Here is a 25,986-nt window from a genome sequence, read left to right on the forward strand (position 1 = left end):
AATAATTCAACTGGCAAACGAACCTCAAACCTAATTAAAAAACACAATGATATGATGGTAGTAGCAGGATGGAGAAAGATAATTTTGAAGCATTGATGTATTACTTCCAAATTTGTTCTCGGTTATTGATAGGAAAAGTCGATTGGATTTGTCGATCAAAAAAATTAGGTTTTTTTTTTTGGGTTTATTGAGAATTGAGAGAGAGAATGTTGAAAAGAGATTTTTTTTCGGTGGACTTATGTTTTCAGCGAAGGAGTGTTGTACAGTTGTCCGTGTTTTGGTTGTTGGGTTATTAATTCAATTTGAGCCATCTGTTTTTTCTCATTCAATGACTGAGATTTTCCAAACTCACAATTCACCATAAGAACCAAACTCACGAGATCCCGCCTCTCTCTCTCTCTCTCTCTCTCTCTCTCTCTCTCTATATATATATATATATATATATATATATATATATATATATATATATATATATATATATATATATATATATATATATAGAGCGGGATCTCGGTGAGAACGAGTATTCGGTGCAAACGGTGAGAACGAACTACAACCACAAGATTTAAAACAATTGTACGCTGATATTATTGACGGAAACAAATAAAAACCCAAAACAAACAACCTTAGCAAACGTTTTCCCTTCTCTCTCTACCTTAATCTTCTCTCACTAAATCACAGGAAAAAAAATCCGCGAAAATTCCAGAAAAAAATTGCGATTCACAGTAAATAGCGCCACAAAATCAATGAATTGGTCTTAATTGATACAAATTGTTCAAGTAATTGATGTACGTCTCTGAAATTTTTCAACTTTTACCACATAATTGATGTATGCACAGGTCAATTTGTACCGTTTTGATTTTAATGGTTTTCGTTTTTGGTTTTTGTCTTGATTTGTAGGGATTTAATGGAAATCGAAGGATCTAGTGTTGTGGTTGATCCTACTGATTCAATTGTTCCAGCTGCTAGAAATGACCGTTGCACAGATATCTTCTGAGTTAGGTATGAATATATTTTAAATTGATATGACATTATCATTCAAGGTTTGTTTTTGATCGTCTTCTAATTGTTGGGAGTCAGTGTATCTAGTGAAGTAATTGTTAAGAATCAGTGATAAATAAAGCAGATGATACATAGTATTGAAGGTTTCTATTGTTGTTTTCTTAAATTTATTAAATGTATCTAGTAATATAATTCATACTTATTAGTCCTCAGATAAAAGCAGATGATAACTTAGCCCTCTTGTTTGTTATGTTTTATTGGTGTATCTGGTAATATGATTGATGCGTGTCAGTTTTAAGATGGCGTATCTGGTAATATAATTGATGCTTTCCAGTTTTTAGACAAATTTAAATGATGAATATGACCTGTTGTCTTCCGAATTTGAATAATGTATCCAACAATCATATATAGGTACCTATATAAGATGAATTGTACCTTACTGTGCATATATTAAGATAGTATAGTCATTGGGTACATAGAAGGGAAAGGAAAAACTCGGTTGAAACTAGAATGTGGATGCTCAAAGAGTTTAGGAGAGTATATCGGCGACTCGAAAGAACCGTGGTTATGAAACCGTCAGAAAGGAGGGATATGATTGCTAGGAAATTAATGATGCAAAAATATAAGTATTTTGAACCTACTAAAACTATAGGGCATGTCCCTGGTGTCCATGTTGGTGACGAATTTTACTTAAGGGTTGAGTTGATGATAATGGGTTTACACTTTTAGTTGATAAATGGGATTGATTCTATGGTAACTTCTCCTGATGAGACATGGTTGGCCCTTTGCCCTTCACTTCAAAAGAATTTGTTGTTGAGCTGTCCAGGGATGTAAAAGAGGTTCAAGCAGGTTTGTGTGACACATTCAGTCTCTAATGGCTGCAACTGAATAAACATAACCTGTCTGGTTTTGTTTGTTTGGCAGTGAATCGAGGAAATTTGAGGTTTCTGTAAAGTTGGCTTCAAGGGTTGATGTCCATCATTTGAAGGAATTTCTCTCCGGGAGAAACACTAAAACACCACAAGATGCCATACAAGTTCTTGATGTTGTCTTTCGAGCTGCGAAGAGTTTAAAAGAGTAATCAAAATTAATTGTACTTGTGTTCTTTCGTTTTCGTTGTATTCTTTTTTACTGAATTTGTGTTTCTTGGCAAACAAGTATGTTATAATTGGAAGATCTTTCTTTTCTGAGGATTTGGGCAAAGGGAATCCGGCAGATGGTATTGAGTTCTGGAGGGGATACTATCAAAATATCCGCCTACTCGGATGGGACTATCTCTAAACATTGGTATGTTAATCTCTTGGTACACACTTACCAGCTTCTGATTTGCAAAACAATTTCTCAAGGGAATGCGAATTTAAAATATTTTGATGTGTTTTGCAACTATATTTTGTCGTAGATTCATCTGCTCGGCCTTTCTTCAAACCATTATGTGTTACCTCATTCGTGATGGAGAATGTGAAGTTAAGAGATCTTTCCAGGTCACTTAATGATGCTGCTCGTTTGAAGGTAATTAATATTTAGCTTTGGTATATGGTGGCTATTTATCTAGTTACATTGAAGCTAGAAGTCTAATAGAGCTACTTTTTTCCTTCTCGGGTGAAGAAGGCTTTAAGAGGCATAACTGTGGAAACTAAGCACATGGGCTACAGGAAGTGCTATAAAGTGATCGGGATATCGAACGAACCAAATGAATCAAATTATGTATGTTTGTTTAGCCATTATAACATTTTCACAGTTTTTCTTTTTATTTCCATGAACAGGGGAATTTTACGTAGTCTAATGCATCGGAAAGACAACTGACATTGTATATGTTTGCTTTGTTGCTAGGTTTTCTCTCGGTAAGGAAGAGAGCGAATTGTCTGTTGCTCAATATTTCCGAGAAAAGTACAAAATTCAGCTGAAATTCTCTGCTTTGCCATGTATTCAAGTGGGATCGTCCAAAAAGCCTACATACATCCCCATGGAGGTCTGTTTTTTTCTGCTGCGTAACCTTCTTGGAAGAGGTATGTTTGATTGGTGTATCTGGTATTATAATTGATGCGTGTCAGTTTTAAGATGGCGTATCTGGTAATATAATTGATGCTTTCCAGTTTTAAGATAAATTTAAATGATGAATATGACCTGTTGTCTTCCGAATTTGATTAATGTATCCAACAATCATATATAGGTACCTATATATAAGATGAATTGTATCTACTGTGCATATATTAAGATAGTTTAGTCATTGGGTACATAGAAGGGAACGGTGTCATACTTTTGTGTGTTGAAATCATAATACGTGTTTCTAGCCACTATTATATTTGCATAATACACATCGTAGCACATAACAAAACTAGAATTTTTAAAAACGTAGCTAGAAGCTAATTAAACGTAACTAGAACACGTTAAAGCGTACTTAGTTGCTAAATATAACCTTAAGTATATAATAAATTAATGAATCTCACATAATGCCACCAAAATAGTTATTCACCACAAAATTGGTGAACGTGGGGAAGGTTAAATTATTGGCGGTGGTATCAGGTATGTGCGGTGCCTGCCAATGATTAGCTGGTGTTGGTGGGATGGGCTCTGTGGTAGATAGTGGTTGTAGTGAAGAGTAGAAATAAGTACGGAGTATAGTTTTCCCGCTTCTCTCTTTTTAAACCCGTCCTATAAGGGAGTTTTGAAGAAACAATATTAATATTAATTAATATTAATAGTTGGGAGTTTTATCACCATGACCATGAGTGACCTGATCGGAAGAGAATTTGTCTTGGGCTAATATTCCCGAATTATTAAATTAATCAACAAAAATATTACGTTTTTTATTTAATTTAATCAATAAATTGGATTACTTAGTGGTGTCATCTATCTCTTCTCTATCTATCTTTAATCCCGCTAAAACTCTGGTTCTACAAGCCTCTAATATTCTTGTGAATATTATATATACGCACACCGTTAGAAAAACCGAATATATACAGATACATATCTTATAAACCGATGCAATACAAACAGTGTAGTAATGTGCAATCCATGTTGTGGGTGTTGTGGGAGCATAGAGCAGGGTAACATTGGAGTGATTGAGAGATGGGGTTGTTTCGAAAGATTTGCTCAACCCGGTTTTCACTGTTTTAACCCTTTTTGTGGTGAATTCCTTGCTGCTATTCTTCCCTCTACCTTCACCTATCTCCCACTTTCCATTCATGCCAATACCAAGGTTCACTTTTTTCCTTTACATTCTCATCTTTGTCATTCTTCATCTCTTTGATTTGGTTTTTCCTCTGATAACTCGAAATTGTAAAAAAAAAAAAGAATATTTGATTGCATTAAGGCACAACCCTGGTATATACGGATTACTAAGATTTGTATTGTCCTTTGAATTTTCACTCAAGTTCGATGTATATTACGGTCTTATTTCACAGGATAATGTCGAAGTAGAAATTGAATGCTCGATTGCTCGGTTCAATATCGTGTAGCTACACAGAATGCTGATGATGAATATTATGAACTGATGAATCCTGGAGAACAGATTCAGGAATATGTTTTCGATGGTATCCTTGATGATCCCCACTTTTTGTATTGTAGTATGGTTTATGTTTTGCTTCTTTACTCTACTAAATTCTATATGGTGTTGTAGTGGTTCGCGATATTGTTCCGAAGATGAATTATACTGAGCTACTTGAAAGAAAATATTAGGTTGCTATATCGCTATCAGAGGAGCTACAGATGGTAATTACTTTTGGGTACTCACGTTTATCTGATTGTTTTCGTTTTCAATGAATCCGAAAACTTGCATTTGTTAATTCAAAACTAATTTGGTCCTCGACACAATTTTCATTATCAATAATTTTCAAGTCCGAAACTGCCTATGTGTTATTAATTCAGTCACGTAGAGTAAGACTCTCTGAATCAGACTCCTTAACCCGTAAAAAATTCCTTTGACCCAGCATTCGCGAGAGCTCTTATAGAATATTAGCATTAGCGTGAGATTGTTGCGGTAGTAGTTTTCTCTGATATAGTTTCTGCAATCATCAGTTTTCCTGTTTTATAGGATTTGAGCTAACGGTCTTCTTTACTGTGGTCAAAACTACTATAGTCAGAGCGGAACTTTATGCAGGAAGTCATGAATTTTCTGTGAAATGTGTTACAGGTTATGGGAGAATATGGGTACAGCTTAGAGAATGCTCTGATAACTAACATTGTGCGCAAATTGACAGATGAGGACAACAGACAAGATGATTATCATATCATGGATAAACCGCCCTTGCCCATCGTGATCGAAGAGGGCTCAACCTCAACTGCTCAGCATATTGCCCACGAGGACAACAGACGAGATGATGAGACTGTCGTGGATGAAGAACCCTTTCCCTGGGTCCCCGAAGAAGTCTCATTTGCTTGCCATATTGCCCACGAGTACAATAGACAAGATGATGGGACTGACAAAGATGACCACCCCTTGCCCTCGAGCCCTGAACAAGGCTCAATGGTTCGGCAAATTGCCCACGAGGACAATGGACAAGATGATGAGACTGTCGTGGATGAAAAACCCTTGCCTTTAGACTCTGAACAAGGCTCAAGTGCTCGACATATTGCTCACAAGGGAAAAACAGAAGATGATATGATTGTCATAGATGAACCATGGATTCCCTCGGTCCCTGAACAAGGCGCAGTTGTTCAGCATATTACCCACGAGCAGAAAAAGCAAGATGATTTGATCGTCATGGATGAACCAGAACCACCGCTGGCCGCTATCAATGAACAAGGATCAATTGCTTCCCATATTGCTCATAAGAAAAAAAGACGAGATGACGTGATTGCCATGGATGAACCACCTTTGGCCCCGGTCATTGGACAAGGCTCGAAACCTCAACATGTTTCCCATGATGAAAAGAGAAAAGACGACCGACTGTCATTGATGAACGTCTCTTGCCGTCTGCCTCCAGCCAAGGTTCAGTCGCTAAACATACTGGCCACAAGAAAACGATAGAGGAACCATTCATGCCCTTTTTCCGTGGACTCGGTTCAATTGCTAAGCATATTGCCAACAATAAAACAGGACCACATGAACCGTTCTTGCCCTTCTCCTTGGGTGCTGGAAGCGGCTCAGTTACCCGACATAATTCACACAATAAAAACAGACAAGATGATTCGAATGCCATGGATGATGCACCACCATTTTCTGGACACGCCGTCTCAATTGCTCGGCATATTACTCACCAGGAAAATAGACAAGATGATTCGAATGTCATGGATGAACCACCATTGCCCCCGTTCCTTGGCCACGCCTCAATTGTTGGGCATGTTGGTCATGAGAGAAATAGAAACGATGATTTGAATCCCATGAATGAACCACCCTTGCCCCCTTTCTCATGGTTCGGTTAATGTACTCGACTTATTGTCCATAAGAAACTCTGGCAGGCTAATGGAAACTGGTTATTACAACCTTGGGAATTTAGTGCTTGGTATAACTTCTGTTTGATCAGAGAGGCATTTGCACATTTACACGAAAGACGGGTTTTCGTCTTATTTTGTTTTCGTCGAGAGCTGTTTTATTAAATAAGAGCAAGAGTAAAATTATTCTTCTGAGTTAATATTGGACTACAGTTTGTATCAGAAGATAGATTCAGGGAAATGCTATAGAGTCAATAGAATAATCCAACATTTCATTGATCAGTGGAGTAAAATCTGACCTACAACAAAGAACCACCGTTTGAATGCAGTAAAATCTGATCACGGAAAAGTATATGTCGGGTTTCATGTATCACTTTTTGCAACTTTGGTTTAGAAATGGTGCACCTATAGTTTACTGGAGTCTAAAATTGTGGTTTTATATATCATAAATAAATATAATTAGGGTGTATTCGTTTTTAGATACATTAAAAATATTATTAGATACTTTAATTATGTTGTTAAATACATCAACCGTAATTTGGAAATAAGCGTATCTAGAACGAAAAAAAATGTATCTACATTGTTATAAAATGTATCTAGAATTCAAGTCCATTTTTAATGTTGCAAGAATAATTGCCCATTACTAATGGTCATAATCAAGTTTCTGATTGATTAACAATGATTTGTCAAGATATGTCTCTATAATAGTGCTACACAACACATAAACTTAATACTATACATTCTGAACTTTAGAATATTTTTATTTTTCCATTATGAAGTTATTACTTAATTACTATCACATAATTGCTATTCTTTTGCAATGGGGGTCGATCAAGTAGTTGAAATGACATTGTTATGGTACTCTTAATGAAACAATTTAAATAAGGGTGACATAACAGTAGCACTACTTGCTAAAAAGTTGCCTGTATATTAGCTAATCTCGCACATCGAAAGAGAACGATATAATAATCTAAGTTTGCCTATATAAGGACACTATTACCCCCTAATTTAAACCCGTTCCCATCATAAGGGAAAGGGTTTAGAGTTGGATTAGGTGGGTCCGTGTAGCGGGGCCACCTAATCCAACCTTTAACCATATCTCGTACTACTTAAGGACATTATTCCCCCTATTTTAAATCTGTCTCCTTATAAGGGTACACTCCGTCATCTTTAGGGTAACTTTTTGTCTTTAGGTGCGTGATAAGAAGTTGTATGTGCATTAAAAAGCTCTTTAGGTACATCAGTTAGTTCTAGTTTCATCCATCCCCTCGAATGAGTTCACTCTGACCCCTTTAAGGTGTCATTTTGTTCAGCCGTCGTTCGAATACTTCCCCGGAAAAAGATTTAGGGTAGGCTGCGAGGATGTCTAATCGTACCCTAAACACTTTTCGGCTTACTTAGGGACAATATTCACCCTAATTTAAACTCGTTTCCATCTTAAGGAAAAGGGTGTAGGGTTGGATTTATTCATACCCGCCTAATCCAGCCTTAAACCCTGTCCCGCCTTACTTACGGACACTATTCCCCATAATTTAAACCCATCCCCTAGAAAGCATTCACTATGCCCCATTTAAGGTGTCTTTTTGTCTTTAGGTGCATGATAATAAGTTGTATGTGCATTGAAAAGTTCTTTAGGTACATCAGTTAGTTCTAGTTTCACCATTCCCTTGAAAGAGTTATGGCTTCTTTAAGTCGTCTTTTTGTTCAACAACAGTTCGAATAACTTCCCTGGAAATGGGTTTAGGGTCGTCTTCGGGGTTGGGTAATCTTACCCTACCCTAAACCTGTGGATATGGGCCACGTCTCGGTTTGTGGATTTGGGCCACCTACCGGTCCGTAGTCACGGGCCACCTGCACCTGCACGCCAGGCCAATCTGTGGACATGCAGCGGTCTTTTGAAAGCCACGCTCGGCGGCGTAAAAATGCTTTCGACTGGATCGTTTTAGATCGGTCGGTTTCGTCTCGGTAAGGGTCTCGAAACGATTAGAGATGTTCGGAGTCGCCACCAAGCATTTGTGGGATGCTTGGAACCCGTTCGAATCCACTTTATACCTCGGTCAAACGAAGCACAAAGCAGGGTTTGACATAGGTACTAAAGATAAGGAATCGTCCCTCTTTAACATCCTATCTCTAGAATGACTCTCGTACGCCCTGGATAAGGTAGTCCACTATCCAAAGTTTCTGAGTAAGAGGTGAAGGTACGTATTAGGAAGCCCTTTAATCAGACACCCAATCCCGCCCGCGGTAGCGGCCTCTACTGATCGATCTTGGTTGGTTGAATGCAAAAGTTGATAAAACGGTTTAAATGCATGAATGCGCATCTAATGATTTAAACCTAACATGTGAGAGCTTTCTAAGTTGGTTGATTTAATCCAAGTATCAAGTATAAGATGTCAAGTTGGATTTACGGTTGATTTGCGTACAAGACGGAAATTAAACATCCATTTACCGTATTAGGTTTATGGTGCATAACGTGATCCATTTGTCTTAGTAAGGCATTTTGCAAATATGATTTTGAATAATCAACTAGTCATCTGATCCGTCCTATATCCGGGCTAACCGGAGACGGGATCGTCCTAGACTAATGCTGGAAAGGGAACAAGCCCTACACCAGACGGCTACATGAGGCGCGAGCCAGCCGGCGGTATAAGGGGCCTCTCCCTGGTTTTGAAAATGAGAAATGGAGGGCCTGTTTAGGCGCGGGTCAGCCCACGGTTTATGTGCTGTGTTCTGACTTTTTAGAAAACGTTATAAAACGTGTTGAAAATGGGTATTTGAACCCGATTCGGTTTGAAAGGGTCGTTTAGACCGTATTTGTTGATTTGAGGAACGGGACTCGAATGGTCATCATTATTTTGATAATATTCGGTGTCGGGTTCGCCTTGACAAGCTTGACATGAATAGTTTTGAAAATAATTATGAACTAATTGTTTTAAGTTCATTTGAATGTAATTAGTCGATACTCATCATCGTACCCGGGTTAAAATCCGGCATGGTATGTAGAACCAAGGATGACTTTGTGTTGGTGACTAATATGTTTACTTTGAAAATGTAAAGAAATGATGAAAGGCTTTAAATACCTCCCAAAATGTAAAGAAATGAAATAAAAGGCTTTAAAATACCTTTTAAATGTCATTAACCAAATATCATCACCGAAACACGGATATAACCGTCATGGTATGAGGAACCAAGGGTGAAATATGTTTTATGGTTAAAACAAATAAAATGAAAAAGATTCGAAAATATTCGAAATAGTAAAAACCGATTACAAATATGAAAATGAATTTAAGGGGAAAGACGAGACAAACACGGTTGAGTTCTGGTCTGGACACCCCATTTAGGCGCGGGTAAGCCTGCAACCTAAGGGGCTTCCATCTCAGACCAAAACTCAGTTTTGGCTCGTTTATCCCATATTTTGGACCATGTTATGCATGTTTTAGCATGTTGTAGTCATGAAATAAACAAAGGCATGATAAAATAGGATTTTTACACCCTCATACTTACATGTTTGGTTATGGCGAGTGACCGACGTAAGTGTAACAACTCGTTTGGTCGGAAAAAACTCGGTTTAAAACCGTTTTGGTAAGTAAAAAGAGTGTTTTAAGATTAGTGATGGTGTAGTGGTCGAAATGGTCGGTCAAGTGATTTAATTCACGATGACGGTACCAAACAATGTGTAAAGGCTTGTATTTACGATCGGTAGGTCGTAAATACGCATCGGATTGTGACTTAAGAAGTCGAGTCGAGAATTTTAAGGGAGAAAAGAGGGGGCGGACACTCGTGTAAGTCTCAAATGGGGGGCATTTGAGGGGTATTTATAGGGAAATGAGTGGTTGTGTGAGTTTTGAGCTGCTCAAAGAGGCGCGAGCCACGTTGCGGTTCTTCGAGTTGTCTTGTCACTTTCACAACAAACGCAATCATGATTTGTTCTATCCTAGCTTTTGTAGTCACATGTTTGGTACTTGACCAAATATGAATCCGGGAAAACTTAAGGTAGAAGGTTTGAAATGTTTTGTTTTTGGTGGTTGACTCGGTTTGACTCGTTGTTGGAGTCGGGATTTGAATTTTTAAGTTGGTTTTTGTTCCGGTGTCGGTTTTGACTCTAGTTAGTGTCATTGCGACCCCGTCGTCGTGCATTAAACACTCCAGGTATTTTTGAAATGTTTTCAAATGTTTTATTTTCGAAATCGTTTTAAGTTTTCCGACGTAAAGTTGTACACAAACTGTCGATCAAACGCCGCGATTCCAAAACATGTTATAGTCCGATAATCATCGAGTGTTTGTTGGAGTCTCAGCAGATACTGGGTATCTACAGAGCCCCCACTCTGACTGAGACTTGGACAGGGCGAAAGTCAAAGTAGAGCCCCCAGGTCAATCGAAGATTACAACCTGGAGACCCAGGCGACGTCGAAGCGGCTCGAAAGGATTCGGGCCAAGGACCTGCCGTCAGGAAGGGCGACGCCAAGGCGACTCGAGGGTACGAGTCAAGGACCTGTCGTCGGGAACAGTTTAGAGTATGTCGACTTCCTGTGCGGGTCGTTTAAAGTCCATTAGACTACGTACAAAGGTTCGCCAGCCACAAGAAGGACCCATACCTTAGGCATCTTCGGATACGTCCTTGCATGTTTGCGGACAAAGGCTCGCCAGCTGTGATAAGGAAATCTACCCGAGGCATCTTCGGGATGTGTCCTTGAGTGTTTGCGGACAAAGGCTCGCTAACTGTGATAAGGAAATGTACCCGAGGAATCTTCGCGATGTGCCCTTGAGTGTTTGCGGACAAAGGCTCGCCAGCTGTGATAAGAAAATGTACCCGAGGCCTCTTCGGCATGTGTCCTTGAGTGTTTGCGGACAAAGGCTCGCCAGCCATGGTGTGTAGTAAGGCTCGCCAGCCATGGTGCGTAGTAAGGCTCGCTAGCCATGGGGCGGTCGGTTAACGGACCGTGAGCATAGCCACGTCAAATGGGCTTGTTTTGAAAGTAGCGAACTCATGATGCCGCTGTGGAAACAGTGAATTTGAATTTTCACTATCACTGTTTTTGAAATGAGCGGGTTCCGTGAGGAAGCCCCCTGCCGGTATTTGAAGGAATAGTGAATTTGGAATCTTCACCATTCGTCGTTCTTTTTTGAATTTGAAGTGGCGGTTTCGATCGCCGTTGAATTTGAATTTTGAAGGAAATAGCAAACTTTAAATTTTGCTATTACGTTTGAAGTGACGGTTTATGTGCCGCCGTTGACATTTGAAAGAAATAGTGAATTTGGAATTTCACTATTAATTGAAGTGACGGTTTATGTGCCGCCGTTGACATTTGAAGGAAATAGTGAATTCGGAATCTTCACTATTAATTGAAGTGACGGTTTATGTGCCGCCGTTGACATTTGAAGGAAATAGTGAATTTTGAATCTTCACTATTAATTTGAAATGACGGCTTATGTGCCGCCGTTTGGATTGTGTGGTGAAAATAGTGGAATTTAATTTCCAGCTATTATTTTGAAGATGGCGGTTTTAATCGCCGTCGTTTGAAATTTGAAGGAATAGCGGATTTTGGATTCTCGCTATTATTTTTGAAATTGACGGTTTTAATTGCCGTCGTTTGAAATTTGAAGAAATAGCGATTTCGAATTTTCGCTATTATTTCTGAAATTGGCGGTTTTGATCGCCGTTTATTTGAAATTTTCGAAAATAGCGAATTTAAATTTTCACTATTTGTTTTTGTCTTTGAGAAAATGACGACCTTTAATATCGTCAATGAAAATTCGAAGTTTAATACGGGAAATTGGGCCAAAGCCCAAATTTCGGTGAAAAAGCAAGGGGACGCCTGATTGAGGCGCGAGCCATCTTGCGAATCAAAGGGGCTTCCCTTTTTTTTCTGTAAAAGACGCGAGTTCAGGCTGCATGCCATTCCCATTCGTCTTCTACCTTCGACTTGTCTTAGGCCAGTGTCTGTATGATAAATGTCTGTACTGGATCCTGCTTGTATGGTCAGTCGTTTATATCAAACGTGTGCTGATGTATTTTGCGTGAGGCGGTTTGTATATATGTGTTTTTGGATTGTGGTTCATTTTGTGGTTTTTGGCTTTTTTTTGTGTTATATTTCGGAGGAGCGCTGTCGGCTGTCAATTCTCCTTTTGCTTTGCACCAGTTCATGCATCATTAGTGTAGAAAAATAGGCAACATGTAGCACGTATGCATAAACGTAAACACGTAAAAGCATTTGATTGAAAACAAAATTAACCAAGATGACTCGAAGTTAAAAATTGACTTTTGAAATTTGAATTGAATTTTGAAAATTTGCGACAAGTCGTCACGTTTGGATTTTGAAAGGGATCGATTTGAAAATCGAGCAATTAACCCGTGTCTTGATTTAAATTGCATCGGAATTGTTGAAATTGATTTGTGACTCGAAAAATTCAAACTCAAACCGTCAGGGATGAATTTTTAGAAAGGGATTTTTGCGAGTATATTTGATTTTTGAGAGATCAAGACTCGAATTTGTGAGTACTTGAATTTTGAAGAAAACTGACGTCGTGTTATCAATTTTCGATTTCTATTTGGAAGCGAAAAATTTTCGGAATTTCGACTGACATGGAAACGATCCGTCGCGGATCGGGGCGACTAGCCCTTCACCCCTAAAAAAAGAAATAAAAAACCGTATGTTTAAAGCTGCGTCATGGAAACCGTGTCGGACTTCGTAAAACGCGAAAATAAGGAAATGTGAGTGTGAGGAAACACAGAAAAGTCCTGGATCATCCCGAAGAGGTGCGAGCTTCCTGGTGGGAGGTTTGAGGTGTCAGGAGAAAACACAAGTTGAAAGAGACAAGTCAAAAGCGGGAATCCTGGGGAGGGCCCAAAGAGGCGCGAGCTTCCTGGCGATGTAAGCCAGCTTTCCTCCTTTTCTGAAAAACGCGCTGATCATTTTTGTATAAATAGGGACGTTTGCGCTTCATTGTTTCATCATCCGAAACACAAAAACATCTCTACAAAACCTCTTCTTCTTCCACAAAAATATTTTATGGATGCTTTTGAGAATGCGTTGCGACAATGGTGTCGGGATTTGTCGCCTCCCGAAAAATATCAACTCGTTTGCATGGGAGTTGGACAATTGTTGGTGCTCCGTCAAGTCAAGGTTCAACTTCATTTCTTGAAGCATGTTCTCGGTTTTGGGATTCGAAACACCATGTTTTTGTTTTCCCGAAAGGCGAAATTTGCCCTCTTGCCGAAGAAGTTGGAGCCATTGGTGGGTGGCCGGGTTGTGTGCCGGTGCTTCCTCCGACTCAGTTGTGCTACAAGGAGAAATTTCGTTCCATGTTGGGCTTATCAACAAGCCAAATCAACTTTCTTCTTGCTCCACATGGTGTGGATATGTTGGCTCTTATCAACATCTTTTCGAACCGATTAGATGTCAATGTCTCGGAGGTGGCTAGGAGAAGGGCTCTTGCATTTTGCCTTATCCATGTGTACCTCTTTGTTGATGTTTTGAAGAAAGAGGGGCCAAAATGCTATGGTAGCATGACCTTTATTCATGTGATTGAGCAAATGGAGCATGGTAGAGATCCATCATGGTTGGTGCTTGGGGAGATCATCCAAGCTTTGGACAAGGTAGGCTCTTGTGGTGAAGCTCCTTCATTCGGGTCCCCAAGGATCCTTCAAGTGTGGCTATTGGAGAGACTAAGGTACATAGAGCCTCCGGTTAATCCTTCTTCTTATTCCTTCCGTCACCTTACCATGAGGAAGAAGTTGTACCCGGATAGTTTTGCTTCCACCGAGGTTTATTGGGCCGCAAGATTGGCGGAGGAGGGCGGTCCTCACATCCGTTGGGTCGTGCCGTGGTGGCACTTGAGGTCCTTCACGGGGCTGCCCGCTTCGGGTGCTAGTCCTCGTTCTTTGATGGTGGTGAGTTTGAAGGTTGTTTCCTTCATTTATCCCGAAAGGCTCATGAGGCAAATGGGGCGTCAACAAAAGGTGCCCGCGCAAGATACTCTTTTCCAAGAGAATGTTTTTCAGAACTCTGAGCTTGTGGAGGTCTTCGAGAGATGTTGGGCCATTCAGCCACTTTGGGAGGTACCAAACCCCGTTGCCACGACATGGGTGACTCCCGCTTATGTCAAATGGTCACGAGCTCCGTCCTTGGAAGAGAGGTCCAAGTTTCGTAAGGACGAGCTTGTCGACTTGAAGTACCGAGAGGTTGGCAAGGCCAACCGTGCCTTCTTTGAGGAGTGTGTTGATGGAGCTAGCCCGGACGTGATAAGACCACCGAAGAGGAGAAGCTCGGATCCCAAGAACATGGTGGGCCGTGCATTGGCTGTTTTTGGATCGAACATGGGGTCTTGTGTTAGACCGGAGGCCGTTGCCGTCTTAGATCCGTTGAGGATCCGTTCCGAGGAGAAAGTCCATACTAGGCGGGCCAACAAGAAGAACAAGGGGAAGATGTACCCCGAGGGAAAAGGCAACGGTATAATGGAAGAGTGAAGACCTCCATTACCCTTTTTTTTTATTATGTTGTATTATTGTTGTGAGTTTTTATTATGTTGTACTAGCTTGTTATTGTGTGTTTTGTGCTAGTTTTATTATGTGAGGTGTTTTAGTTGACACCTTAGCTTTGACAAGTTGTAGACTCGTCGAGCTTTATTTGTTGTTGAAATTGTAATCCCTCCCATTATTAGTTAAATAAGAGGATTGCCCGTGTCGAAAATCGTGAACGCTTGTTTATTCCATCCATTTTGTAAAGGCAATTCGGTTTGAATCGTCCTAAACATTTGCACTTGGGAAAGTGGTATTTTGTAGGAAGGGAGAAAGGCTTATTTTTTGTATTTTTGTGTAGAAAGGGAATGGTTTTCCCTTTCTCTTTTTTTTTTTTTTTTTGGGATGTTTTTTGTAGGTGGGAGTTTTCGTTGTATGGGGATGGTTGTTTTTTATTGTGAAGATGGTTGTTTTTTATTATGGGGATGGTTATATCCTCCTTGTGTAAGGAAGGACTGCCTACGTATTTACCTGAAGAGGTGAAATCAAACCATGATCGTAGTTTAAAATGTTTTGTAAATTTTGATTGGGTTTTGCGGTTGTATCCCTCAGGTATAAGAGGGACTGCCTACGTATCCACCTGAAGAGGTGAAATCAAAACATGCTCGTAGTTCAGGGGTTTTTGTTTTAGTGCAAATGGATGTTGCCTTTGACAGATCAAAGGACCTTTGAAATGGGCAAGGTGCCGCGGCTAAGACTCGATAAAACATGCAATTTCAAATCAGAACACATTGAGGAACTTGACTTGAAAAGGGGTTGAAGGTGGTTGCTAGTTGTGAAACGAGGCTAGGTCGTTGGTTGCTATGATTCAAGGGTAGTATTTCTTGAGTTGGTCTAGGTTGGTCGGGTTTGTAAAGTCCTCCCCATCTAGGTCACTCAATCTCACTGCGCCCCCCGAAAGTATTTTCTTGACCAGGTATGGCCCGGCCCAGTTGGGTTTGAATTTTCCCCTCGGATCGACGGATAACGGTGCTCGAACTGACTTGACAACCAAGTCTCCCTCCGGGATATTCCTGGGTTTAACCTTCTTGTTGAATGCCCGTTGTATACGTCGTTGGTATAGCTGGACGTTGTGCAAGGCGTTGAGTCGTCGTTCGTCTAGAAGAGTGAGTTGCTCGTACCTTCGACGGGTCCATTCCGCCTCGGGGACTTGACTCTCCAGTAGGATGCGTAGAGAAGGGACCTCTAACTCTACCAGTTGAACTGCCTCCATACCATATGCTAGGTAGAAGGGTGTGGCGCCTGTCGGTGTTCGAATGGAGGTTCGGTATCCCCAGAGCGCGAATGGGAGTTTACTCGGCCAATCGCGGTAGTTGTCTTGCATTTTCTTAATAATGGTGACAAGAGTCTTGTTCGCCGCCTCCACCGCTCCGTTGATTTGGGGACGGTAAGGGGATGATCGATGTCGCTTGATCTTGTACTTGTCCAGCAAAGCTTGAGTTTCCGCCCGGAAGTGAGAGCCTTGGTCGCTGATGATTTCATGGGGGTACCCCATATCGGCAGATGATGTTATTTTGAATGAACTTGGCCACTTGCTTGGCGGTCAAGACTGCATATGATTGCGCTTCCACCCATTTGGTGAAATAGTCGATGGCGACGAGGACGAAGCAATGCCCCTTGGTGCCTACCGGGTTGACCTTCCCGATGATGTCGATGCCCCAGGTTGAGAAAGGCCAGGGTGATGTCATGGTGTACAAAAGGGATGGTGGTATGTGTTGTATGTTGGCGAAGATTTGGCAGTTGTGGCAATGTTTGATGTAGTTACGGCAATCAGCTTCCATGGTGGTCCAGTAGTAACCTAGCCGTGTGATTTTCCGGGTAAGCATCATTGCGCTCATGTGAGGGCCACATTCTCCGTCGTGGACCTCTCCCATGACTTTTTTGGCTTTGTGATGGTCAATGCAAAGGAGGAGAATTCCTTGGGGTGTTCTTTTGAATAGTTGATTTTGGTTTATCACGAATTGTGACGCAAGTAAACGGATGGCTCTTTGTCCTCTTTAATCAGAGTTGGGAGGGAATTCGTTTTTGGTTTTGTAGTTGAGGATGGCTTGGTACCAAGGTTCATCATGGCTTTCCTCGTCGTCGTTGAAGGCACAAATGTGAACTGGCTCGCTCCTCCTCTCGACACGTAGGGGCATCGATGTCATGTCGTCAGGTATGTTGACGAGCGCGGCAAGTTTTGCCAGGGCATCAGCAAATTGATTTTCCCCTCGTGGTAAATGAAAGTAGTCGGCTTGGTCGAAGAACTCAGCCTCTTGGTTGATCTTTGCTCGGTAGGGAGCTAAGCTGTCAGATCGTATTTTTCATGATCCGGACACCTGATTGATGATGAGCGAGGAATCGCCATGGACCCTCAATCTCTTGATGCCAAGTGTGATGGCTACTTGTAAGCCGATGAGACATGCTTCATATTCAGCGGCATTGTTGGTGACGGCAAAGTCTAGTTTGACCAAGATCGGAACATGTTCTCCCTCCGGTGATATTAGAAGGATACCTACCCTGAAGCCTCTTAGATTAGATGCACCATCGAAGTATAGGTCTCATGCGTCAGAATCGGCACAAAGGATGTCTTCGTCAGGAAGTGACCATTTGTCGGTTGTTGGATCCTTGTTGACGGGATTCTCTGCCAGGAAATCGGCAACTGCTCTTCCCTTAATAACCTTGAGGGGTACAAACTTGAGATCGAACTCAGACAGCATGAGTGTCCATCTAGACAGCCTTCCGTTTAGTACGGGTTTTTCGAAGATGTATTTAACCGGGTCCATCTTGGAGTAGATGTGGACCGTGTAGCTGAGCATGTAATGTCGCAGCTTCTTTGTTGACCATACTAGGGCAAGGCATGTCTTCTCCAATTGGGTATACCTCGTCTCGTATTCAATGAACTTTTTGCTGATGTAGTAGATGGCTCGTTCTTCGGTGCCAACTGTTTGTGCTAACATCGCTCCCATGGCTGTGTTGGTAACAGTCAGGTACAGGGATAGAGGAATCCCCGGTTGAGGTGGCATGAGGACAGGAGGCTTGGATAGGATTTCCTTTATCCTGTCGAAGGCCTTTTGACAGTCGTCGTCCCAATCAGTGTGATCGGAGGCGCGAAGCTTCTTGAATATTGGCTCACAAATCATGGTGAGCTTGGCAATGAAGCGGCTGATGTATTGAACCTGACCGAGAAATCCCCGAATCTCCTTCTCGTTCTTAGGCCGAGGCATTTGTTGAAGGGCCTTGATTTTGGTTGGATCAATCTCAATGCCTCTTTTGCTGACGACATGTCCCAAGAGTTTTCCGGAGGTGACCCCGAATGCACACTTCTGAGGATTTAGTCTCATGTTATATTTCCGCAGACGAGCGAAGAATTTCCGAAGGGCGCTGATGTGGTCGTCCCGTTCTCTAGATTTGACAATCATGTCATTAACATACACCTCTACCTCCTTGTGCATCATATCATGTAGGAGAGTAGTAGCGGTTCTTTGATAGGTTGCTCCGGCGTTGATGAGGCCGAAGGGCATGACCGTGTAGCAATATGTACCCCACTGTGTAGTGAACACAGTATTGTGCATGTCTTCCTTAGCCATTTTAATCTGGTTGTACCCAGCATACCCGTCCATGAACGATAGGAGAGCATGTTCGGCAGTATTGTCCACCAGAATATCAACATGTGGTAAAGGGAAGTCGTCCTTTGGACTCGCTTTGTTTAGATCCCTGAAGTCGACGCAAACCCGAATTCTCCCGTATTTCTTTGGTACGGGCACAATGTTGGCCACCCAATCAGAGTATTCAGACACTTTGATGAAACCGGACTTAAACTGTTTGTCCACTTCTTCCTTGATTTTCAGGGCCCATTCAGGACGCATCCGGCGTAGCTTCTGTTTCACGGGTTTAGCTCCGGGTTTAATGGGTATCCGGTGCTCTGCAATTTCCCTGTCAATCTCAGGCATGTCTTTGTAGGACCAGGAAAACACGTCCTTGTATTCGTGGAGGAGGTCAATGAACTGCTGTCTTTTCGAGGGGTCCAGGGTTGTCCCTATCCTAAGTTCTTGAGGTGTGTTGTCGGTTCCTACGTTAATAGGTTCGGTCTCCTAAATGATGGGGGTTCTGGTTTCCCGTTTGTCAAGTTCTTTGGCTAGGTGAGGTGGGTAGTCACTCAAGTCAGATTCCTCATAGTCATTCAGAATTGCATTGTAGTTAAATTGAGACGAGTCATAAGCAAACTTAGCGTTCATTAAGTTGACACGAGTGAAAAGCTAGGAGAGGACAGACATCTCGTGGTCAGTCAGAGGCGACACAACAGAGGAGATGGCCCCTAGAACAGGCTCCAGGTTGTCACCTTTCATGGGAGTGGGGGTGACCCTAGTAGATTCAGCCTCTGAATCAGCCACGACCTTATGATAAAACAGTGGGAAGGGGACCTTGACTGGGACATCAGGAGTTATGACAGACTTTGACTCCGACTCCGACTCAGACTCAGATCCTTCTTCACGTCCCTCCTTGAACATAGGGCCTTCTCCAGTTGTGATCTTAAAAATGCGGCCTTGGCGATCGGTCCACTTGACGGTCTTCCTCCAGCCTTGTGTAACTTTCTCCGGGTCAGTGTCGTAGATCAAGGCGGTTGGGTCAAATTGGTTGTCCTTCAGGGCGATGTTGATGATGTCCTCATAGTAGAGGTGCTTGATGTTATCTTCCCCAAAGAGGAGAGTGACAGCTTGTCCGTCGAGGCATGGTGACGGCTTAGACTCAGTTGATGCAGCTTCGATGTTGTCGGGGATGAAGTAGAAGTCCTGGAAGACTTCCACTCTCGGGTACCTAGCCCTGGCTACAAAGTCATAAATCGGCTCCGAAAAGCCATGGTAGAGCTCGGATTCTCCCTCGGTGACAAAGTATCCGTTGAGGATCAGATGATAGGGACGGAGGATAACTCCGTGCTTCTTGCGTTTCCGAACTAGGAGGTTCATCTCCTTGATATCTTCATCGGTAGGCTCATATCCCAGTCCGAAGGGAATGTTGGGGACCTTAGCCTGTTTCAGGGGAGGCAAGGTGCTCTTCAGTGGATTGAGAGGTAAGCCCGGGAAGTAACCCTGGCGCATCATGATGCGGTTGATTGTGAGGTTGGCAAACGGGTCACAATCAAAGGGTGTTGATTCATCAGTTATGGTATTCACGGCTTGGAAACCCCACATTTCATTGTCATCCTCCTCAATGGCTTGGGAGGCTATTCCCTTTCTCATGACAGCTTTGATCGGGGAAGCAGGAATTGTGATTGTTTTCCCGTTGAAGGGGACCCTGATTTTCTGGTGGAGAGTCGAGGTAACTGCTTTGACAGCATGAATCCGGGGACGTCCCAAGAGCATATTGAAAGAGGCGTCGATGTCGACCACCTGAAAACTGGTTTGCCTTTCCAGCGGTCCGGTTGCGACGGTCAAAGTGATAAGCCCAACAACCTTGCGACGAGTGCCGTCGTAGTCGCGTACTCCTTGGTTTGTCGGGACCAGATCAGCTTTCTTAATACCCAGTTTGTGAGCCGTCTTGAGGGGGATGACATTCACCGCGGATCCGTCATCCACGAGGACCATGGGTACATTTTTCTTGAGACATTGCACAGTAATGTACAGGGCAAAGTTATGATTGGCTCCGAAGGGAGGGATATCCTCGTCGGAAAAGACGACTGGGTTGTTCAGATCAGGGGCGTCTCTCGTCACGTGCGCCACTATTTCTTCTGGGGAAGAGGTGGAGGGCACGGTTAATTTGTCCAAGGCCTGTAGCAAAGCCTGCCGATGTTCAAAGGATGTTGCGATCAGTTGCCAGATTGAGATCTCAGCTTTTGCCTTCTGAAGTTGTTTGAGGATCAAATTCTCAGAGGCTCTTGGTTGAGTGTCTACATCCGGGACGACTTGGTCATTCGTTGTTGGAACGACCGTTGGATTGCGGGTTCTGATAGGGGCGTCCGGATCCGATAAGGTGTCCGATTTCTTTCGCCCGTTTCTCTTTCCCTGGGACGAGGTAGACATCTTCAACATCATCTCTCCAGATGCCATTAATTTTAGAGTCTCGAGGGTACCTTGGAGGGGTATTCCTCGGTGGGAAGTTCTTGTGAGGGACATTTTTGTGGGGGTGATTTTTGTGAGGATGATTTTTATGAGGGTAGTTATTGTGAGGGTAGTTATTGTGAGGGTGATTTTCGCGAGGTGCATGCCAGAATGGTCGCGGGAGCAATCCATCTTGGTGTGGGTAGTTTTGGGCGCTCGGGGGACTCTCCCTTGGGCGCGGCGGTGGAGGATTGAAGATAAGTCGACGGTAGGCATCGTCAAGTCGGGTGATCCTTTCGGAGAGACTGGCTATGGCTTCCTCGACCTGTTGAAACATGGTAAGCATAGTGGCGGCACTGAATACGAACACCCCGTCTGACGGATCTTTCTCCAAGGCATTCACTTCATCATCGACTGACAGGATAAGGTGAGAGCAGTCCAGAGTTGGCTCATCGTCGGAGATGGCGTGGATTCCCAGAGGGTTCATTTTGTTTTTCGGCTTAGTAGGCGGGGGCAAAGGTAAATCCCCTTTTTCAATCATGTCTTGGATAATGTGGTTGAGTTTGAAGCATGTTTCGGTATCATGCCCTTTCCCTTGGTGGTACTGACAATAGGTATTGGGGTTCCAGAAGCGGGATTTCTTAGTATCGGCCAGATCCGGGGTGGGTCCGATCGGTTGTAACTTCCCCTGGTCCATGAGCCTCTTCAGAGCACTTGCATAAGTTGACCCTATATTAGTGAACACTCTCTGGGGGCGTTCAGCTCTCTTGGTAGATGGTTCAACGAGTTTGACTTCATCAATTTTGTTCGTTTGGCCGTAAGGGCGAGACCCGGTTGATGTGGATCCCTGGTAGCCTCTGCCAGTAGTCGGAGGTCATCTTCAATACGTGTCCCCAGAATTTGCAGATCCTGGAAGGTCTTAATATTTTGATACCTCAGTAAGTTGGCATACACTGGGCGGAGATTGTTGACGAACTTTTCCGCCAAAGTTGATTCACTCGGCTTACTGACCAATTGAGTACTCACCCTCCTCCAACGGGTCAAGAACTTGGTGAACCCCTCCTTGTCATTCTGGGTTAGCACCTCAAGAGTGCGGGTATTGGCATGGATTTCGACATTGTCGGCATATTGTTTGGCGAATTCAACTGCGACCTCATCCCAAGTAGTAAGGTTTTTCAGATCAAGGGAGTAGTACCACTGGCGAGGGATCGGTTCCAAAGAGAACGGAAAGATCCGGGTGAAAAGTTACTGTTTGACCCCTTTAATGGCCATGTAGTCTTTGAAAGCACGGATATGATTGAGCGGGTCCTCCACTCCTTTGAACTTAGGCACATCAGTTAGGGTAAAGTTGTCAGGTAATTGATCCCCAATAGGTTCAAACCTTCGGTTGTTCTCAAGATGGATATTATTTCCCCGGGCTAGGAGCTGTTCGTCCAAGAGTTTTAGCCTCTTCTCAGTTTCAATCAGAGGTGGGTTATTATGTTCTCCAGGGCGTCGATACGGGTCTCGACGCGATCCAGGATGACCTTAAGAGCGGTGAGCAGGCTGGCTAGCTGATCAGTCGTGACATCTCTGTTGTTATCATTGTTGTTGTGGTTGAAAGACGAAGTTGAAGACGGGGCCATGGCTCTGAGGCAGAAAAATGGCTCACATTACAACTCAATCCGACACGGCTCCAAGACTGAACACAGAAAACACAAAGGACGAGACAAAGATCAGATTCCATAAGACGAGGGTAACCGTGTGTGGTGATACCCGTCGTTGTGAGTACCAAAAATAAGATTTATAATTCCTATTAAAACTAACCTAGGCTAGTGGTAACAGGGTCGAACCACAAGGAGGCGAATGTAATTAAAAGTTGTCTAAGTTTAGTCTAAGGTAACAATTATGGTGGTTGATTCGATTTGGTCTATAGCTAATAACAATGAAAATTAAACTAAAGAGATATATTAAATCAAAAATAAAGAAGGGTACTAGGATGGTCGGTTCACTATAGTTTCGGCGGCAGCAAACTAAGTCGGTCTAAATCAAAGACATGAGGCGGGAAAACAAGAGGTCCTCTCGTTCCACTCTTAACAGATAGCATCTTTCGATCTCGCTATAAGTCCCTAATATCACTAATACTGACTCTCGTCCTGAAAAGTGACTAATAGTCTAAACTTTACCTATCTTTCGATCTCAGCATAGTTTAGTCATTTTAATTGGTGGTCAAACAACTGTCCCTATCTCTCGATCTAATGGGTCAGTCACATCCTAAACATTCAACTAGTCGTCTGCACTCGATTCGTCGAATAAAGAGTTAAAACAATTAAAACGAAGGTAAAACCTCACGTGGTCAGTCGATCGACCAGGTATGGCAGTCGATCGACTGACACGCGATTTAGGCCGTGTTCATTCTACGCCGCCTACACTATAATTCCCCTACATCCTAGCACGAATAATTTAGCTACTCATACTAAGAATGATAACAACAATAAGATTGATGAAATAAACAGAAGAATTCATAATTAAAACTACGGAACAAAAGGCTAGCATAAAACGATAATTATGGTTTCGTGAACTAACTAACAACTTTATATATATAAATGCAAATAAAGATGAACTGAAATTAGAACAGAAGGAATACCGAAATTGCAGAGGAATGATTAGAAGTACGAATGAAAATCCGATGCAAACCAATATTCCAAACCCTAATTATTGTCTAAAGAACTGAATGTAAAACTAGATAATAATTCGATGATGATTCTGATGTTTCTAGGTTACGTTATATAGCAAACCAACGTAACTTTTATTTCCAAAACCTAAACATAATGGGCTTGCTTTTCCTCGATCTTTTAATTCTCGTCTGAAGTAGCGGTGTGGTCGATTGACTAAGCAGGGCGGTCGATCGACTGACTAGCAGTGTACAGTAGCCTCTAGATCCCGTGAGTTGGTCGATCGACCAAGAGTACTGGTCGATCGATTGCTTTAGCTGGTACTTGACTTCTATGATCTCGTGGATTTGTCTTTCGGGCCTTGAAATGCGCACCAAGCTCGTTCCTTAAGTGAATACTCCACGTCAAAATACAATGCAGGATACTCGGGGACGGATTTAGCTCAATTTCCGTTGAATTCTTCACATTTCTGCAATTATGTACAAAAACACGAAAGTAGACGGAAATAGGGGAAATGGTAGCTTAAACTACACAAATGAGCTCTGAAATGCGTGTAAAATGAGGTATAAAACATCATATAAAAGACACGCATCAAACTTCCCCAAACCAAACCCTTGCTTGTCCCCAAGCAAGAACTAGACTCGACCTAATGACCTAATGGAACGAGTTCTATCTCAGAGCGAATTACAACATGTAAAGCCTAAACCATTTTAATGCAACTAACAATCAATTAGTAATGTGAATCATGCAAACGAGTTATGAAGTCGTTAAAAACCGCTGAACCATCAACTATAGAGACTTATCAATTTGGACTCTCACGGGTCGCTCATATCACACATAAGCACGGGTGAATATATAAGAGGATAGAAAGAATTCATTTTGTACAGACTCTCACCTAACTACGACCTATAAGAACATGCCTGCAATATAACATGAAAACAATCTCTACAACCGTACATATGCATTCCAACCAACAAAAGACCATGACACATGCCGAGGTATATATGTGGATATGTGAGGTATGGGTAAGAAGAGACAAAACATTGATGGAAAAGTGGAGGTACAGGTGATCAAGCTAGTACCAAAACGGAACCATATGGCAACATCCAACTTCTTGCTCATAAGTCAATAGAAACGGTGCTATAGCAAGCACAGAACTCACAATCTCCTGGTATAAAAGTAATCAACTAACTCCCCATAAGATACTAATGCAACATGGGAGCAAAAACCGCCAACAGATAAGGATTTTTAACTTATGCGAATTGATTTCTTCCGGAACTCAGTCGATCGACCGCTTTGAACAGTACAGAACTCTTTTTTTTTTCATTTTTTCGAATCATTTTTTTTCTTTTTTGTTTCTTTTTCTTTCCTTTCAACTTCTTTCCTCCTTCATTTCATCTTCCCAACAAAATCTCAAATAAGAGCAAATGCTACCAAAAACTAAGTAACAATCCCAAGAACATAGACTACTAGCTTGACAAAGGACAGGCTAAATGTAGGATATAGTAAATAGGACAAAAAGGATATTTTTGGCAGTGTGGAGTTCATGGGTAAAATGAATAAAGGGAAACCTCTACCACATGTGTCGACAAACCACAAACCGAATGCATACAGGTATTAAGCAGATCAAGTTCATATTTATGCACATTTATGTAACATGTCTCATAAGGAGTAACTACTCACATCCTAGATAAACTGGTCATGAATGACACCAGCTATAAGCTCTAATAACTCAGAAATATGATGTAGCTTGCCAAAATCTAAGTCAAGTCTCAAGTTCAGCAAGAAATTTAACGAAAACTCGTAGATATGCATATACGATTCTACTAATAACATGTCAATCAAGCACGGCTTAGGCAAAACAGATGCAAATGCAATGTCATCATTGAAATACTACCGTTCCGACTCGACCTATATGCTAAAATAAACGTGCATTTTTTTGAATTTTTGAAAATTTTCAAATTTTTTTGGATTTTTCGTGTATATATATGAAATGAAAAAGCAATGCAAAACAAAATGTGAACGTGAATGCAAGCAAATGATATGCGACGCAAAACCCTTCCCCAAACCAAATCGCACAATGTCCCCATTGTGCAAAATCATGTAATGAAGAAAAGAGAAACGGGAATTTGCGAGAAAATTAAATAAATAAAACATGAAGTAAAGACTTAGAAACTCACAAGACTTTAAGCGCAGCAAAGGAAACCTCCCGAAACCAGCGTAAGCTAGGAGGTTTCAGTAGCCAGCAGTGCTACCAATAAGTACCTGAAAAGACAAACAAACACCACGCATAAAACCGAGAAAGCAATAAAGAAGCGGTAATTATGTGCAAAGTTACGAAAATGGAAGAAATCATAAACGAGTCGGGAAATAAAATAGAGTAGAAAACTCCCTTAATCCCGCAAAACGACCCAACACAGCA

General features: G+C 42.0%; 1 protein-coding gene and 1 long non-coding RNA gene across 3 annotated transcripts; both read left to right on the forward strand.

Moving 5' to 3' along the window:
- The first annotated feature begins 2,159 nt into the window (after positions 1 to 2,159).
- Positions 2,160 to 2,691, forward strand: LOC141608962 (uncharacterized). Of its 2 annotated transcripts, none has more exons than XR_012527094.1 (3): positions 2,160 to 2,289; positions 2,402 to 2,511; positions 2,608 to 2,691. It is a non-coding gene; the product is annotated as an uncharacterized LOC141608962 (long non-coding RNA). The 2 variants fall into 2 exon arrangements; XR_012527095.1 differs by having other exon boundaries at positions 2,611 to 2,691.
- A 148-nt stretch (positions 2,692 to 2,839) lies between these two features.
- LOC141608963 (uncharacterized) lies at positions 2,840 to 6,519 on the forward strand. The gene is made up of 4 exons (XM_074428256.1): positions 2,840 to 3,008; positions 4,407 to 4,535; positions 4,622 to 4,713; positions 5,135 to 6,519. The coding sequence occupies exons 3-4, from the start codon at positions 4,711 to 4,713 to the stop codon at positions 5,969 to 5,971; spliced, it is 840 nt and encodes a 279-aa protein (XP_074284357.1). The 5' UTR covers positions 2,840 to 3,008; positions 4,407 to 4,535; positions 4,622 to 4,710; the 3' UTR covers positions 5,972 to 6,519.
- The last annotated feature ends 19,467 nt before the right edge of the window (positions 6,520 to 25,986 follow it).

Source organism: Silene latifolia, chromosome 10, assembly GCF_048544455.1.
Source record: "Silene latifolia isolate original U9 population chromosome 10, ASM4854445v1, whole genome shotgun sequence".
In the NCBI taxonomy this organism is placed as follows: domain Eukaryota; kingdom Viridiplantae; phylum Streptophyta; class Magnoliopsida; order Caryophyllales; family Caryophyllaceae; genus Silene; species Silene latifolia.